General features: G+C 37.4%; 1 protein-coding gene across 6 annotated transcripts in view; it reads right to left on the reverse strand.

Moving 5' to 3' along the window:
• The window catches only part of LOC131062421 (DNA repair protein RAD51 homolog 4), a 139,943-nt gene that overhangs the window by 97,582 nt on the left and 24,817 nt on the right, over positions 1–17,544 (reverse strand). For all 6 annotated transcript variants that reach the window (XR_009372040.1, XR_009372041.1, XM_057996077.2 and 3 more), the window contains exons 2-5: positions 16,071–16,150; positions 15,623–15,738; positions 15,361–15,442; positions 14,913–15,050 (exon numbers count right to left, since the gene is read on the reverse strand). Coding sequence is in view for 4 of the 6 variants with exons in the window: in XM_057996077.2 (XP_057852060.2) it covers positions 14,913–15,050; positions 15,361–15,442; positions 15,623–15,738; positions 16,071–16,150 (416 nt within the window). In the remaining 2 variants the exon portion in view is untranslated. The remainder of the gene's footprint in view (positions 1–14,912; positions 15,051–15,360; positions 15,443–15,622; positions 15,739–16,070; positions 16,151–17,544) is intronic.

The following is a 17,544-nucleotide window of genomic DNA, read 5'->3' on the forward strand; positions in this document are numbered from 1 at the left end:
GATAGGGGACCCATCCAGAGGTTTGAGGAGCTATGCGAGGGATTTATAGGTCATTTTAGATAGTTTGAGATAGTCTCCTATTTTTTAGGAATGGGTTCTTAAATTTTAGGGATTGACTGGGAGTTGAACGGAACGCATCAAGAGACCTTAGGGATCATTTTGGAGACTTCGGTTGCAGTTTCGATTTTTTAGGGAAGATCCCTATTTTTTAGGAGGGGACTGTCAATTCACCTATTATATTAGGACATCACCAGGATGGCACATGTTTTTCAGTGGGAATAAAAATGTAAAATGCAATTAAACAAGGTTGATCAGTACTACTGATTTCAGCATTACTATGAGAGCATTAACTTGCAAATTATAATAACAAATGGATATCCAGATACACCAAAATGTTAGAAATTGATCCTCTAACAAATATAAACCATCCAGCATATGAAAGGAAACCAACAGGTAAATAACTCAAGTCTGATATGAAGAACAGCAAACTGAAATAATAGACCAGCAAGAAAAGAAATCACCTAAATGCTCATAACTTCGTCCACGCGGCTCCAAAAGACTTGAAACCAAATGCAAATGGTCCCTAGAGCCAAGGCATCCAAACCAAAACCAACTAACTGCTGCAACTCGGATCAAAACATCAATGCACACTTTCCAATCCACCCTCCAACATGGTACGACCTGGGAAGTAGGGCGATTTTCTCCATAAAATCCAAACCAGCTCCAAAAATCAAGAAACTTAGCAAATTGAATTGCCTAGCCATGAGGGAAACATAAGACGAATACCCAGAACCAGCGTCTGAACTCCCAAAGACTTATGAACAAATTTCACTTTCAGCTCCATACAACCAGTAAACTCCAAAATCAGAAAACAACAAATATCTTTATCTTCGTTGAGCTTATTTAGCTCCTCTAAATGAGAAACAGTCACAATAATCAGCTAGGGGCTATCTTTCAAGCTCAAAACTGAAGGTACTAGGAGGTATGCATCCCTCGAAGCAAGAGTCTGGAATAATTTTGACAGCACTTCATTATAATAGCAATGGATAGTCTCAAATGAAGGCCAAGGCACTTATTTATAACTTCCTCCCAACTCGAACCTCCTTTTCCCTCTAATGTGGGACTAAACAAAGACATTCAAATTCACTATTAATTTGCATTTCATTTCATCCTTCACCCAGTCGTCCCATTTTGCCTAGACAAGACACTTTATTAAAATGCAAATAATACATAATATGAGCGCCCAACATATAAAAATGACTTTTTAATATAACTTAGCAATCCCTTTAATAATTCGTCCATTTTTGCCTTAAGTTATAATTCAACATAAAACATCATTTTCCATCAAATACTAAACTTGTCAAAACGAGCTCCAAGAATATGGGGGATCAAATTGAGAGAACTACCCTGCTAGATATAGCCACTACACTGAGCTGCAGAAACCCTACCAAAAATAGCACTGCTAAAAAAAGCACTTGCTAAAAATAGCATACTGCTAAAAATAGTGTCCAAACACATTTTAACCACATTCTGAGCAGGCATTGCAACTTACTAAAAATAGTAAGTCCTAAAAAGTCTTCAAATTCATTTGCATGTCACACCATAGCGAAGCTCTCAGAAAACCCAGAGAAATGAGTTGTCCTTGCCCCCACTTACTAAAAATAGTAAGTTTACCAAACTCCACTACTTGCTATGCATGTACCATCATTGCGAAGCTTTCTGAAAACCCAAAAGGAATCTAGAATCAAAACTGTAAAACTCCAACATGCAAGCCACCAAAATCGCCAAAACAACCTCCTAGAAGTAGGAAACCCTAATTTCTGCTTTCGACTAGCCTACGGTCTCCGGAATAGGCTAACGGCCGACTGAACTAATTACTGTTGAGAAGGGGACATCACACATTTCATCTGTAGAAACATTATTCAGTGACTCAAAGGTAGACTACAGAATCATTTAAATGAAGGAGGTAGTTGAAGGTTGATGACATGGTGTCATCAAGGTGTTTACCGGTAAGTATGTCCACCGGTAAAGCCGACAAGGTGCATGAAGTGTTTTGGCAAGAGTGTCAACCGGTGAAGGTGTTCCACCGGAAGAGAAAAAAGGTGCAAGGTTGATGACAGACTAGTTAAGGTATAACTGGCAAGGTGTGTGAACCGGTAGATGAACCCAGTTGTGTGGTTGGTCGGTGATCCCATCCAATACCGAAATAACCAACCTAGCAAATGTGGATGCCGACAAAGATGCCACGTGGAGTTGAAGTGGCAAGCATGCATGCACAGGTCTGGGTGGTGTGTTGGTGAAGTGTCTATCGGCGAGGTAGATGGTGGCAGGTCGACATTTATGTCGACTGCATGATTCATGGGATGTGTAGCAAAGGTTTGAGGCTCGAAGTCAAACGGACAACAAAGATCCAGGATAGACTAATTGACCAGATCGAGGTAGGTGAAGGAAATTGCAAAACCATTCTTGGTGATCGACCAAGAGATCAGCCGACAGATTAAAAGAAGATTGCTAAATATGGAAGGCGTGTTCTGGAAGGCACGACAATGGCGGTGTTGATTGATATGGTTTAGATCATCAATCAAGCCAATCAGATCTGATTGGATTTAGTTTGCCTCGAGGTCGATGAAGAAACCCTAACCGCCTGAAGTTTGAATTGGTTTTTGGCGGGAAGACTTGTTTTATAAATATGCAAATCAAAATCAATGAAGGCTACTACTGAATGATAGTGTGGTGTTGTTAGTGAAGAAGTGAAATCAATCAAGTGCTCAACGAGAAGAAGAAGAAGAGACTGAGTGTGAGAGAGAACAGGGTTGAAGAGTTCAACCGGCAATAGTGTGGCAACCGATAGTCTGCCATTGAGCCTGAGAGAGGAGTATACCGGTGGTGACTAAACCGGCAGAGAAGAGGCAAAGAGGATTGCAGAAAAGAGAAGAGCACAGTGTGAAACAGAAGAAAACTGGTAAGCTGAGAACCGGCAGTAATCAGACAGTGGAAATTTGCTGACTGAGTGAAGAAGACCAGTGGTGATGAGCAGCAGTGTAACAGAGAGGAAGGAGAACTGGAAGAGAGCAAAACCGGCAAAGAAGAAGAAGAGGCTAAACCGATAAGGTTGCAGCTGGAGATAAGGCTGCAGCAGTGTGAGAGTGAGCAAAGACCGGCAGTGAATTGGATAGAAGATCCGGTGAAGAGATTTGCAGAAGAGTTACAAAGTTCATTTGTAACAAGGCTATTACTTTTGTAATTGATTATGTTCATTGAAGATCACTGAGTTGGAGCTCGGTGCAGGGGTTGGTGCTCCTTGGGTTGGTGCCCTAAACATTGTAATGAGATTTCCATTGTGAGGCTGGATTGGAGCAGTAGACTCCACCAGCATTTCTCACCGAGGTTTTTCCCATCTTGGGTTTTCCTCGTATATACTGGTGTCATGTGATGTGCCCTTGTGTATGCTTGCATTGCATTGTCTTGGCTTATCTTATCAGCAGGCCTACTAAGTATTAGGATGTTAACCGGTACACATACTTAGGAGATTAAGGGTAAAGAAATTGGAAACCACTAATTCACCCCCCTCTCAATGGTATCTTGTGTCCAACAAAATGAGGTCTAGATGCATAGAAGAAATGGGACTCAAGCAAAGGCAATGTCAAATTGAGTCCCAATATTAACTCTAATTGGGAATGCATGTCTCTTGCAAGCATAACAAGAATTTAGTTATCTAGGAGTAGACCACAAAACGCACACAAAAAAGAGACCGAGACAATTACACTTCATGATGATCAACAAGGGTCATGATTGCACAAATAAAAAACACACACAAAACAAAACATGTACAAGGTAGGACCATCTCTTATAAGAAGTAATAGTCAATCCATAGTGTCATGACCTAGTAGCTTCACAAGATACCAAGTAAAACTCCTAAGGTAGCATTCACTACCATTATTCTCTTTAACTACTTCATATGGCCATGCCACAAGCCATATTCTTCACCCATTTGAGCATTTGAGCAGCAACCCATTATGATCTTTCCACAATAAACCAATATGCACCCACACAATACCCTTGGGATTTCAGTTCAATTGTTCTGTGTTGATTGTCATTCTTTCTAGGGGGATAGTTCATGTTCTCCAACAAAAATAATCATCCTTGTACCCTGGATCATCCTTGAGGCGACCAATAGAAAATGTATACTTGATTTATCACAACTCAAGATAAACAAGTTGAAAGTGCTACAATAGTACCTAGTGTACGCTTAGTCCCAAAGGTTGTCACTAAACCAAAGACTAACCAACTACACATAAGACCTCATATTAAGATAATAAAGACATCATTACACAACTACAAGATGTGGGTATACAAAACATGACTCTTTAGGATGATAACTACCATGGATCACTATAGGTATTTCCCTAGTTGAATTAGTGAATCATGAGATGCATAGAAACTAATGTCCTACTCCTAATTCACTAGTTAAAAATGTTATTCATTTTAAGCACAAGGTGGACCATTATTTCCAAGACCAGCACCTAATCCATTGGGTTTTAGAGCCACAACATACCATGAGAAACAACATATTAAAATCACAAAAGAATATGAGTTATGTAGATATATACATCACAAATACCAATATCAAATAATTAAGCATACTTAGTTATCCATCCCCAAACTACAAAAATCCATATGTAATAACAAAATGACCATTACAAAGCTTGCAATGACTTAGAATGCTATTTGTATTTATCAAACACCTATTAGTCATTACAATATGCTAGCAAATGTTGCAAGAGGGAATCTATGCATAGAATTCCCCTATCTACAAATGAAGTTGTGGAGATATTCAATTACAAAAAGCATTATGACACAAAAACCTCATTGTGATTTCCAAAAGATGTTCTAATAGCAACTAGATTTGCAAGTGTTAAAACCCTGGAAGCTCCTTAGCACTTGCAGCCGCATGGAAAAGAAAAATTGTCAACTGTTGTTCTGTTAGATGAACTCGTATTTATAGCGTTTTGCTTGGTTGCTAAATCCTTGCAAGAATTCAACTAAGAACTAGGTCTCATTAATATGGTGTACGATACGATTTCAAATCCCTTGTAATCCACTAAAATGGCAGCCTAGAGCTAGCATAGAAATCATCTACATCAAGAACTCAACCATCGCATTAATAAAGGCATGGCATTCTTTATCAACCATTGTCAATTTCAAACTTGGATTCATTCCCTTAGGACAAACAAGGTTTTTCGGGCAGAAAAGACCAATATAGTAGTTGTAGGAGTCAAATTGAAGACTAATGCAACTTCTGGATGATCCACCAAGTGCAAGGGACCATCTAAAAGAAATGTGGAAGTTCGATGATGATCTAGAGGTGAGAAAGGGTGTTGTGGAGTTTCCTTGTGGAAAAGGACATTGGATCTAGACATTTGAAAAGAAGTCCAAAAGCGCCTTGAAATTTGGCAAAATGGGTCAAAGGAATGGATGAAAAGGATGGGAGAAAATGCGAGAAAAGTATGTGGAACTAGACATCAAGACAAGATGTCCAAGTGGGAAACCAAATGTCTAGGAGTTAGATTTAACTCTACACAAGAAGAAATGAAAGGCAAAAGGCATGATGAGTGTTTTTTGAGAATTCAATGCAAAAGTGGAAGTTGGAACAAAATATTGGAACGAAGGTCCAAATGTCTAGATGTACAAAGGAATTCTGCAAAGGGGAATGGAAGGAAATGTAGGAAATGGGAGTGGGGAAGGATCAAAGGTTGGGATGAGAGACAAATGTTTGAAACCCTATTGAAATCCTACATACAATGAAGAGTGGAAAGGGAAGGAACAAAAGATGCGTCAAACCTTGTAGGATATTTAAATAGAACTAGACACTGAAACCGAATATTGGACTAGTAGGAAATGTATGTCCACTAAAAGTCAGCAATTTTGTAGAACCACCAGAAAAACAACCAAAAGCACCCCATACTCAGAAGTTTCTTGGGTTCTGGCAACTTCCAACAAATGACGAGAGTATGAAGGATGATAAGGAATAATATTTGTGTAATTTTGACTGGGGGGACACATTCAAAGTCTTCTCAAATCAGCTAAAACTTATAAGTGGTGGGAAAACTAAGGGTCCAAATGTACAAATGGGATGGGACTCGAGCAAATTTTGGCAATGTCAAATTGAGTACCAACAAACTGATAGGCATCTCTAAGACCTTTTCAAGTGACTTTAGAGGCAACAATCAACAAAAAGTGTGCTTGCGCTAACTTTAGCATGTTAATTGATATACTTAAGAAAAAGAGGCACCTAAGAAATAACACTAAAGCCTTTTCATGGCAGATATAACACAAGGGCATACTTAGACTTGTTTATCATCCTTTTAAGTGATGATGAGACCTAAATCAGTTGCCTAGCTGCAAATCATTTTGTTTAAGCTGTAAAAACACTAACTATAAGCGCCTTACTATGTTAAGATAGCAATCAAATGTTATGGTGGATAAAATAGGCTCGAAGATTTATCATAATGTTTTTGGTCAGCAACTTTCCATTCAAAGCTGCAAAAGGGATGGCAGTTATTAGATTTCGCCGTATTCCTATTCCCAAGCACCGAGTAGTTTCAATTCATGATCAAAACAAGGAATGAAAAGCATTCTCGGCACAAATCTCCATTTTGCAAGTATTCTAGCAAGTTATTGGGGCTTACTAATCCTTTTTCTATGACATGTCAACTGGGCAAATTCTAGGTTCTATTGATGAATTTGATAGAATGATAAATTCCTAGGGTTTTAGAGGTCTTCAAAATGGGCAATAAAATAACTTTCGAACATGTGATTTTCTTAGTCACGAGGTTCAAGATTCAAGGATTTTGAGCCAAAGATTGTCATCTTCATTCAAAGATTCAACCATAATTTTCAACCTTAATAAAACCCTAGGACAGCAATTTTTCATTTTGTCAATTAGAATAGACAGGGTTTTAGATCAAGTGTCTGGTATGTCATCATTCTAGGGTTTCATCTTCAGCTTTTAGTCTTTTCAAAAGACTACAATACATCATATTCAAGTCACCAAGTTGGATTGGTGAGGTTGTCAATGAATTCATGGTGATTAGGGTTTCAAGTTATTCAAACGACTCACATGTTTCAAAGTGAAAAGTTGCTTCAAAATCACAATGAATGCTCATGTAGAAAGTTACTATTTATATCAATAGCTATATTTGGAAGTCGTTGTTTCTAATGGTTCTATTCTAGACAAGGGGTCAGGGTGTAATATCCCCAACAATTTTTTTTTTATTTTTAACAGTTTTGCAAACACACCAACCCTCGTTAGGGTTAGAATAATGAAATCTAAACCAACTGAAAGGAACCCTACACCTTTTGATCACCGAGAGCCCAAGCTGGGAGGGTGAGAGCATATGGTAGTAGGGGATCGTTAGATGCAAACTTCTGAAAATGCTTATTACAATAACGGGTGGCAAGCCAACCCCTTCCACTTTCCAGCAGGTAAAACTAGGAAACTTGGCGGTAAACCAGCCAAGTAAACAAAACACATTCAAGCACGAATCACTAAACCGCAATATTTAAGTGGGAGGACTGAACACTTACAACAAAGCTTAACTCAACCGCTTATGCAACGGGAGGACCATTACAAACAAAATATCCCTTGGCCGCTTATTCAACAGGAAGACAGAATTACAAAGATCAAATGTAGGCGGCAAGCCAGCCTCTTCCACTTTTCAGTGGGGATTTGCTGTACAATCCAGAAATGGTTGTTAGTACTACTATCCAGCCTTACAAATAAGAGATGCAATACAAAGGAAAGAGAGATTATGCTGTCCAATACTGTTGAATATCTCCAAACTTATCACAATTAACAGACTCAAACCCACCCACATAGAAAATAACACACCACGGATCACTAAACTGAAAATACAATCTGTTGTCAGCATAACACGCAAAAAACAGCCACTACCAAATTCACTAATATACTCATAACTCACCCAAAACAACTCGGAATGACAAAAAAACAGAAACAAATGAAAGCTATAACTGAGGCGATGCAAAAAGAACCCCAAACCTGCACCGGGAACACCAAAAACAGCCAACACGCAACCCAAGGCAGCCCATGAGTGGTACGGCCAGCAGCAGAAAATCGATTTGCAACCAAAAATCAAAAAGCACACCAAAAGAGACGCCAAAGTAGGAGAAGGATCACCCTCCAAACACACTTCCAACGGACTAATACCCAGAATGATCGATTGCACAGGCAGGGAGATACGATCAAATCTTCGCTTCAGCCACACCAAAAACCAGCAACACTGAAATCCACACCACACTGGAAATCTGAAAATGCACACTGAAAACTTCACCAACAACCCAACACTCAGCTAGGTACTATGTCTCAAGTATGAAACTGGCTAAACTAGGGAGCCACAACTCTGAAGCTCAAGTTCACTCACCATTCCGGCAGCATAACAATATGATTTCTTCAAGATAACCAAATGAGGAGCTCATCCCTTGTATTTATAGATTCTCCATCTGAAATTCAAATGCAAATGGCGCCCAAATTCATTTGAAATCCACTTTATTTCATTTCATGTCCCTCACCAAGTATGGTGTCCACTTTCCCATCTTCCTAGTCGTACTTTTCCCAAGAAAAATCACCATGTTATAACATTGACATTACAAGGCATAAAACTTATTCGTTTTTGACCCCATAACTTAGGGAAATAAACTTGTGACTTAGGATAAATAGTATAATGTTCTCCTTCCTAAGTCATTCCTCCAAAATAATCAGTAAAAATAATTAAATATTAAACTTAGAATAAAGTAATAATATTTAATTAAACAACTATAAGTCACCCACTGATTGCTGCCGAATCAACCATATGAACTAGAGTGCAGAAGTTACTATTTCTGGACTAGATTGAAACTCTGCTCAAGACTACCACAAATAATTTGTCCTGAACTGATACTTACTAAAAATAGTAAGTCATGAAAACATCTCTGAAAGACATGCTCGTCGAACCCTGTGAGAGAGCTCGAAAAACCCAGAAAAACCTCAAAATCTAGTCAGCTACCACCAACTTACTAAAAATAGTAAGTTCGAAAATCACTCAGGAACAGAATGCATGTTAGACCACCGTGAAGCTCTCGAAAAACCCAGAAGGAATCCTCAATTCTTTCTGCCAAACTCCAACTAGAACATCCCTGAAAAACTGCGAAGAATCCTCCTAGAAAATAGGAAACCCTAATTCCTCATTCCAATCAGCCTACCGGTCTCCAGAATAGGCCAATGGACCACTGATTACTCCTTACTGAGAAGGGGACATTACACAGGGCCTATTTTTAGGTTGCCTTTAATTAGTTACTTTACTATTCATTTAAAAGTTGTTTTGCTTAAAAGTAACTTTCTTTCCTACTTATCATATTTTTCAACATTTACACATTAAAATGGTGATTCTAAGGATAGAATTGATTATTCTAAAATCCCCGAAATTGGGTATCTTGTAACCTTATAAATAAGTGCTTTGGGGATAGAATCTCTTAATGATAGTTGATGCTACACTTATGTTGCTGAAATATTGTTTTGTGTGTTATCTTTATGTTTGTGCTACTGTGTTTGCAATATTGTGTATTGAATTGAAAGTAGATCATATTCAACCAAGGTTTGTATTGATGATATTGTTATATCTAGGTTGTAGATTTGCATGCAACATACCCTTCCATTTATAGAATCATAAGTTGTCTAAGGTGTTAACGTTTTGAAATCTTGTTTACATCAAATTGCTAGTCAAATTTTTTGACAATAGAAAGATGCTTGGAGTTAGTTGTATAAATTGTTAATATTTGAAAATCTCAATTGTGAGACAAGAGTTGTTACTAGCCTTGTGCTCATAACCGAAGCAAAACGACAAGCAGCTAGGTAGTTATTTCATTTTATGCAAACCTCCAAAGAATATTGTATGTGTGAATAACCATATATTTTGTCTATATGTGTACTGTCCCCCAACTCATGCCATGAGGTTTAATTATGCATTGGCTGTCCTTTCCTTGGATTACCCAAGAGGAAGAGGACTTAGAGCATTATTGGGTAAGTGTTAGAGTCTTTAGCTTGTTCTCTATTCTAATCTTAAGTTGTGGGCACATCTTTTTATCCAACTTAAGTGATTTTAAATTTGTGGGCATGTCTTTTTATGCAACTTAAATGACTCTTAGCCTAAAGACTTAATATTTCCCCCTTTTTGAGTTTAAAGATTTGCAAGACATGTACTTCAAGTGATTTCTATTAAACATGTGCAAAAAAGGGCAAGGGGACGTTGGAAATTAAGGATCCTATTGGCTCATTTTTTACGGTTTTATTTGGATCATTGGATTGGGCTTGCAATGGATTTATGGCTGAGATTAAGTCATTATTTTGGGAGTCATTATATAACATATTAGGGTTCTCTTAGAGCTCATTAGGCGATCAGTCTTTTCTCTATTGATGCTGCAATCTTTGCCTTGAGGCTTTAAACCCTTGAGTATCCCTGGTTTCAAAGAGACATATGAACTCCCACTAGTCAAAAGGGTATGTTTCGGTGGAATCATTTTCAGGGCTGCATTTCCTTATCAGGTTTGGAGGCCATTTTGGAGGTGTGATTTAGAGTTATCAAGATCAGATTTGGACGACCTACAAAAATACATCTGCATGTTTTTGAGAATCATTGAAGCTTACATCAGAAAGGACAAGTGGGATGAGACCTAGCACTGGTTTTCTGAGGGTTCTGGCAAGGGCAGCTAGGGTTTTGAAAACATTTATGAGGTATTTGAGCATAAATCTGCATAATGCTGGTCATATTCATCTTAGAAAAATAAGAAAAAAATAATGTAAGCTATTTCTGAAAATTCTGGGCAGATTTAGAGCTTTTTCTGTAAAGAAAATTATAGCCAGAAATATTCTGAAATGTCTATAAATTAGCAGAAAAATCAAATAAATAATCTGCTAGATCTGGGTTTGTTAAAAGGTTTTTCTTTGCAAACAAAATTTCAGAAGTGTTTGTTGCATATTTTTGGACAAATTGTTGTTTTCTCTTTATCCCTATTTGGGGATATTATAATATGTAAATGTCAAGGGTAGTTTTAGATCTCAAAGAGCTTACCCTTATAATTTGAAGTGAGTTTTTACCTCGCATACTGTTTCAGCTTGAGTTGTCTCTAAAGAAACAGATTAGAACACTTAGATGCCTAGGGAACCCAAATACACAATCTCCTCCGAGGAATATAGTGCCAAAAAAGATATCTACCACAAGTCAAAGCAAAACCACACATTGATCTAAATTTGTTAAGAAACCAAGTGAGTCTCAAGATACCCTCAAGACAAAGGGGTTGGGCAGCAGATTCAGCCTACATAATAATTTGAGAAATCATCTGTTTTCACAAGCTGAAGCAAGATAGCCTAAACCCTCTCAATCCATATGTAGTCAAAATATAAGAACCCCTACTAACTCTGTCCTTAATTTTTCATTTTTTGATGTCTGACATTTCGTCTCAAATACTTTGCATGCAAGGTCTGATTTCTGTTTTTCTGATGTTTAAAGGTTTGTTTTAATTGTTTGATGAGGAATTTTCTGATAACACTGTAAGATACCAGACTACTAGCAATACTTAAATTAAGCAACTTGTTTTAGAACAAGTTGAAATATCCTTCAACGTGAGCTTCCAAATATGAAATCAGGTATATTCCAAAATCCAAATTACATGTCACAAAAATCCATAGTTCCAGATAACTCAAACAGGCTGCCTTTAATGAAATTATATTTGTCATCACATATAAAATTTAAATGGATGTATCATGTATTAAGATGCCATAGAAATTACACAGATGCAAATTACCTGAAACTGAATTCTTTCTATCCTCCACTTGATACTAAGAGCTTTGTCGCTTACAGTCCAATCCACCTGCAGCCTGAAGGGAATCCGATATCTTTCACGATTAAGGCGCCTGCGAGTGGCGCAGCTTCACCTCTGATTATTACAATCTGGCCTTTATGTAGTTAACGATGGAGTCTGCAAGTCACACCTTGGTCACCAGAAGCTCTGCTAATTTTTTTATTTCTCTGAATATATTTATCGCCTCATATCCCAAAAGTGGTGATTCTGATATCACTATTCTCTTTATAGATTGGCTAAGGGTATTATATTAAATCTCCCCCTTAGCTGGCTCGGTTACTCCTTCAATTGTGAGCTCCACAATCACCTTGGCTCCTTCACGAAACAAGAGATTGGAGGTTGTTGCCCCAAATCCTCCTACCGTGCGCAAAGTAGACCTCCCGCATCCAAGATCTTCATTCCACAATCTCACAGCAAGGAAGATATTCTCGTGCAGATGTGTGAAAAGCCCTCTTCACTACATGTAGACAAGAATCAGCTGCAACAATTATCCTCTGCAGCAAAAATTAATATTTCGAATATAATTCGCACAGCAACAGTCAATACAAGCCAAAATTATATCGGAAGTTAGCCCGATAGAAAACAGCATAATCAAAGGCCTTCATAACATCCGATATGAAATATACATAGAACTCCTCAAATGAAGCAATATCGGCTTGACTTCATATGATACAGCTTATATAATTCATCCGCAGAAATAAATCAAGCCACGATTATAACAGCTCTGCCAAAAAGCACCCAAATATAATATAAAGAGTGCCAATATTGAATTTAAGCTAGTATTCAACAGATGGTAACGGCAATACTCAGAATTAAATATATATTTTTTTTTTAGATTGATACAAAATACCATAAATCTGCAAATTTGTCTCCACTGGAGACTTCACAAATTTGGCTCAGTTGTGGACTCCGTCGCGAATCCACTCCCCAGAAGAGCTAGGTTTCCATCCAGCCCTTTTCAATATCGGTTGAGGGTTTCCATCCTCAGAGATTCAGCTAATGCAAAGCATCAGACAAATCATCAAATCAAAATCCATAAGCATAGTCCAAATGAAGCCCAAGTTGCCCTTTTATAAAAACTCCTCAAGAAGCTTCTAGAAGCCCTTTCTTTTTTTCCCTCCATTTTTAAATGTAGTTTTACAAATGGGAAATAATAATAATAAAGCTATGTTACCCAGGGACGCGTCCCGGATTTTTTTTCAAGCGTCCCCGTCCCAGGGACAGGGGACTCCTAGGGGACGTCCCCATAAATTCTGCATATAGACAGTGAATTTTGACAATGAATTCTATAAGCAATTTGACTTTGACTCTCAATTTAACACAAATTTGCCATAAGAACTCCGCTTGTTCTTATATGTTAAGGTTCTATAATGTATATGTGCATGTATTATCCATGTTTTCATATGAAAATTTTAAATTTCCCTATATATTTAAATTTTCCCTATTTTTATATAGCTGTCCCCTTTGCCGTCCCCTAGCCGTCCCCAAAATTGGCAAAAAAAATCACCGTCCCGGAAATGCATACCCCCGTCCCTTGTCGTCCCCATCCCGGAAACTCGGGGTAACATAGTAGTAAAGTGACTATTTTGGGGCTGGGGGCCTAGCTCGATTAGTGAGAGATTCCAATGGTGAAGCACGAAGTCACGAGGTCTAGTCTCCCCCCAGCCCATGTAGTACCGAAGGACGTGTCAAGCTAGCATCACCGGTCACGTTAAAAAGTTTACCCAACGCACTACAGTTTATAAGGGGGTGCTATACCCATTTCCTGCAGTCTAACAAAAAATAATAATAATAAAGTGACTTTTATTTTATTATTCCTTGTTGACCTAAAAAGTCACTTTAATTGCTCTATTAAATAATTAAATTAAGTTGTCATTAAAATTGATATAATTTGACAACTTAAAACTTAATTATTTAACTGACTTTTTAATGTCCCAAAAAGGGGACATTATGCACAAGAACCCAAACTAGGGTCCAAAACCTTAAAACAATAACATGTCGAGGCGTAATCATTGCATTGAAAAGGTACATCTTGTAACAAATAAACTTGAAATGTAACTGAAAACATTGGCACTCAATATCAAAGAGCAAGTTGTATCCATTGCAAAGACAAGACTGAGAGGCAAGCTGGAAGGATAGAGGACCCATAAACTGAACTCCTAGGTAAGTATAATTAGTGGTTATCACCACAAGGCTCCTTTGATAAAATAAATGAAACCTAGAAAGAGCATCCTTAGTGGTGTTGAAGACCATGACTTTAGTTTTATTTAGGTTGGCCACAGGTTGGTGAAGATTACAAAATTCAGAAAGTGCATCAAATTGTCTCTGCAAACTGTCAACAAAACTAGAGAGGAGGAACACACCAACAGCACAAAGTAAAATAGCAATCACAAAATGGTAAAGCAGACAACCATCATCTGCAGGGGTACGTTGTCTAAGAAAATCCTCATGCTCATCAATATAGATACCAAAGAGAATTGGTGGGAGAGGGCAACCCTGCTTAACTCCAATGTACTCTAGACAAACTCAAAGAGGTCATGAGGATAAAAGGAAACACCCAACAACTGCCTTGTAGAGCTGAATGTTAGTGGTAGTGAGAGTATCAGAAACACCTGTCTCGCAGTTTGCAGATGTCATGAGATTTAGTCAAAAGATATCTTCAAGTCCACAAAATAGTAGACGACTTTAGAAAATCAATGATGAGCCTTCTCAATGAAAGCATGGAGCTTGAAAATGTAAGAGGTGTGTAAGATAATGGCTATAATGGACAGATCTGATTATTTGTAGATGATTACCAAAAAACATGCTGAAACACATTGGACCAGAAATCATTTTCTTAAATTGGACTCGATTTCCTCAGAGCAGGAAACATAAGAATTGATGCTAACAAAATGTCCAAGAAGAAATGATTAAGGTGAAGGCCTCAAGCATGCATTCTAAAATTCTTTAAGTATAGCCAATTTGATCAACTCAATATCAGGAAAAAGATGATATCTGACCTTTGAGTTAAGGGAAGATTTACAAAGAACATCAAGGAAGTCTACGACGCGTTTAGAGGAGAATGAGTTACATGTGTCCAAGTACATGACTGCTGCTTGAGAATGATATGCAACATGGGAAGTAGCACGCAAGCATATCTGCATTCAATGCATTGGAAGCACAAAATTAGAAATATTATAAGTAAAGATTTGACAATAATTTCCACCAGTTAAACAAAATTTAAATTCTAAAATCAGCTCAAGAATAAATATAAGGGTATCTGGCAGAGAAGAAACAGCCATTTCAGAGCCAAGCCCAAAATGAAAACAGGTTTGCAAACAAAAAAATAAACAATTTAAAAATTTATCTAAAACAGTGAATGAGTTTTGAAATGTAAGTGAATGTACATGTTATCATTATCTGAATTATTTTTAAGTACAATGTACAATGAAAGGTGCAAAACCGCACTTGGGTTTTACCAGATGCTGAAGGACCAACTAGCTCTGTGAGGGTGCCTTCAAGTAATCCACCTCCAAGAAGTGAATCCACCCTACCATCCCATGCATCAAAACAGGACAATAATTTTTCATTCAACTCAGAAAAATTGTAAAGCATGAATAGAAAGCAAGGATGCAAATGAAAAGGCAGTATTTCGTTCCAACAAGAGGATTTCAAAGGTGGAAATATTATTAGACTGTTAGTGAGAAACGTAAGCTCCAAAGTGAAATACCCTTCACAACCAGTGGGTAGAACAAGTTTATTTTGCTGTATACTGTCAAGTAACTGAGCTCCAGTCAACCATTGGGCATGCTGCTTATCAACAAAAGATAAAATTTCTGCAATAGCCTAAAAAGCCATAAATATTAATAATTAGCACAAAGGTAAAAAAAGATAGCTTCCCTTGATAAGAGTTTCATCTATCAAATAACACCATTGTTTAAGAATAGAAAATTACGGTAGTTATATGGCCAACAACCAAATAACTCTTGTAACCCTGAGTCATTCATTTCTCCAAAAGTGTAACACTAGAGGATCAATTTATTCCCTAGTCCAAGTCACTTCTACACTTTACATTTAGTCTTCCAAATATTAACAGTAGTTCAGGATATATGCGCATTCTTCTCTTAAGCTCAAACCAAAATATTAATCTGAAAAGTGTAAATGATATTGAAAGTAACCTGCTTCAATACTTCTGAGCTACCCTGATGCTCTGCAATTGCTGCCAATGTATAGAGATCATGGATTAGAAAATCCTCAACTGCAAAAAGTAAAACACAAGTCAGTAACACACTTCTCAAATCACACATCAATCATAGTATGTGTAAAAATAGAACCTAACATCAACCCTTGTATTTTCTTACGAAAAATTACAAAATCCAAATCTGGGTTCAACATCATTGGTGTTGGGAAACAAGCTAAATGCTTTTCATCAGTCACTAATTAATCTAAAGTGAAGCCATAATCATGTGTTAATCTGTAGTATATTTGATCAGATTCTGCAGTGTTGATATTAGTTTACCAGCAGATCTGCAGTATATTTGGTCAGATTCTGCAGTGTCGATATTAATTTACCAGCATTGGTTTTCTGCAATAGCTATTTGACAAGACAAAAGATCCTGTTTTCAGCTTTAACTTAAGATACTTTTGACTGGGTTAAGTTGAGTTTTTAAGGTTAGTTGATACTACTGACTTTGATTTACTAAATATTTGCTTTTCAATGCAAAAATGATGTCTTTGATATAATGCCTTATTCTTAAGATTTCAAGTCAACTGTCACATGAGGGATGTCGGTTACTATGAAACTAGTCAGCCAAAAGTCCCAAGAGGGATGGTGACAAGAATAGATGAAATTTACAAAAACCAACAGTTTAGTGGAGGGTGGCCTAATTGCAAATGAGCAAGTAATCCCCTAGATGGTGATGGTAGCATGATTGAATTTGAGCCTGCTGCAGCCCAAAATCACTACTCACACTCCTAGAGGAACCAATCCACTTCAAGCCAAGGAAATGTCATTTTGAAGGGGAACTAATTAACTCATCAACATAATATGAATGATTAAAAGCCACTTGCTGAAATTGGATAACTTTTCACTTTGGGCTCAACTAAACCCAAAGGGATATTCCTAGAGGTATCCTAAATAGGATTGAACACAGCTGAAAATAGACAAATTGAAAAATCAAAAATAGTATCCAATGTATACCTAGTCCCAAAAGTTATCATTAGACCAATGATTAACCTACTACACATATAACCTCTATTAAGCTGACAAAGACATCATTGACAACTGCAAGATGTAAGTATGCAAGGCATGATTCTCTTAAGATAAAAGCTGTCAAGTTTGCCAAGGATTTTTCTCTAGATTAATCACTGAAACATGAAATGCATATAAACTAATGTTCCTACTCCTAAACTGTTGGTGAATGATATTTTAAATTTGAGAATGTGTTGGGTCATAGTTTTCCAAGACCAGTACAGTATTTGTAAGTTACAGAATCACAGTTGACCAAGAAAAATAACATATTGGAATAACAGCCAGAGATGACATCAAACAAATGAACATACTTAATAATCCCTCTCCAACCTACTGAACATATTGGAATAACACCCTAAGACGACATCAAACAACTGAACATACTTAATAATTGTTGGCAG

This window comes from Cryptomeria japonica, chromosome 3 (genome assembly GCF_030272615.1).
Source record: "Cryptomeria japonica chromosome 3, Sugi_1.0, whole genome shotgun sequence".
Classification (NCBI taxonomy): Eukaryota; Viridiplantae; Streptophyta; class Pinopsida; order Cupressales; family Cupressaceae; genus Cryptomeria; species Cryptomeria japonica.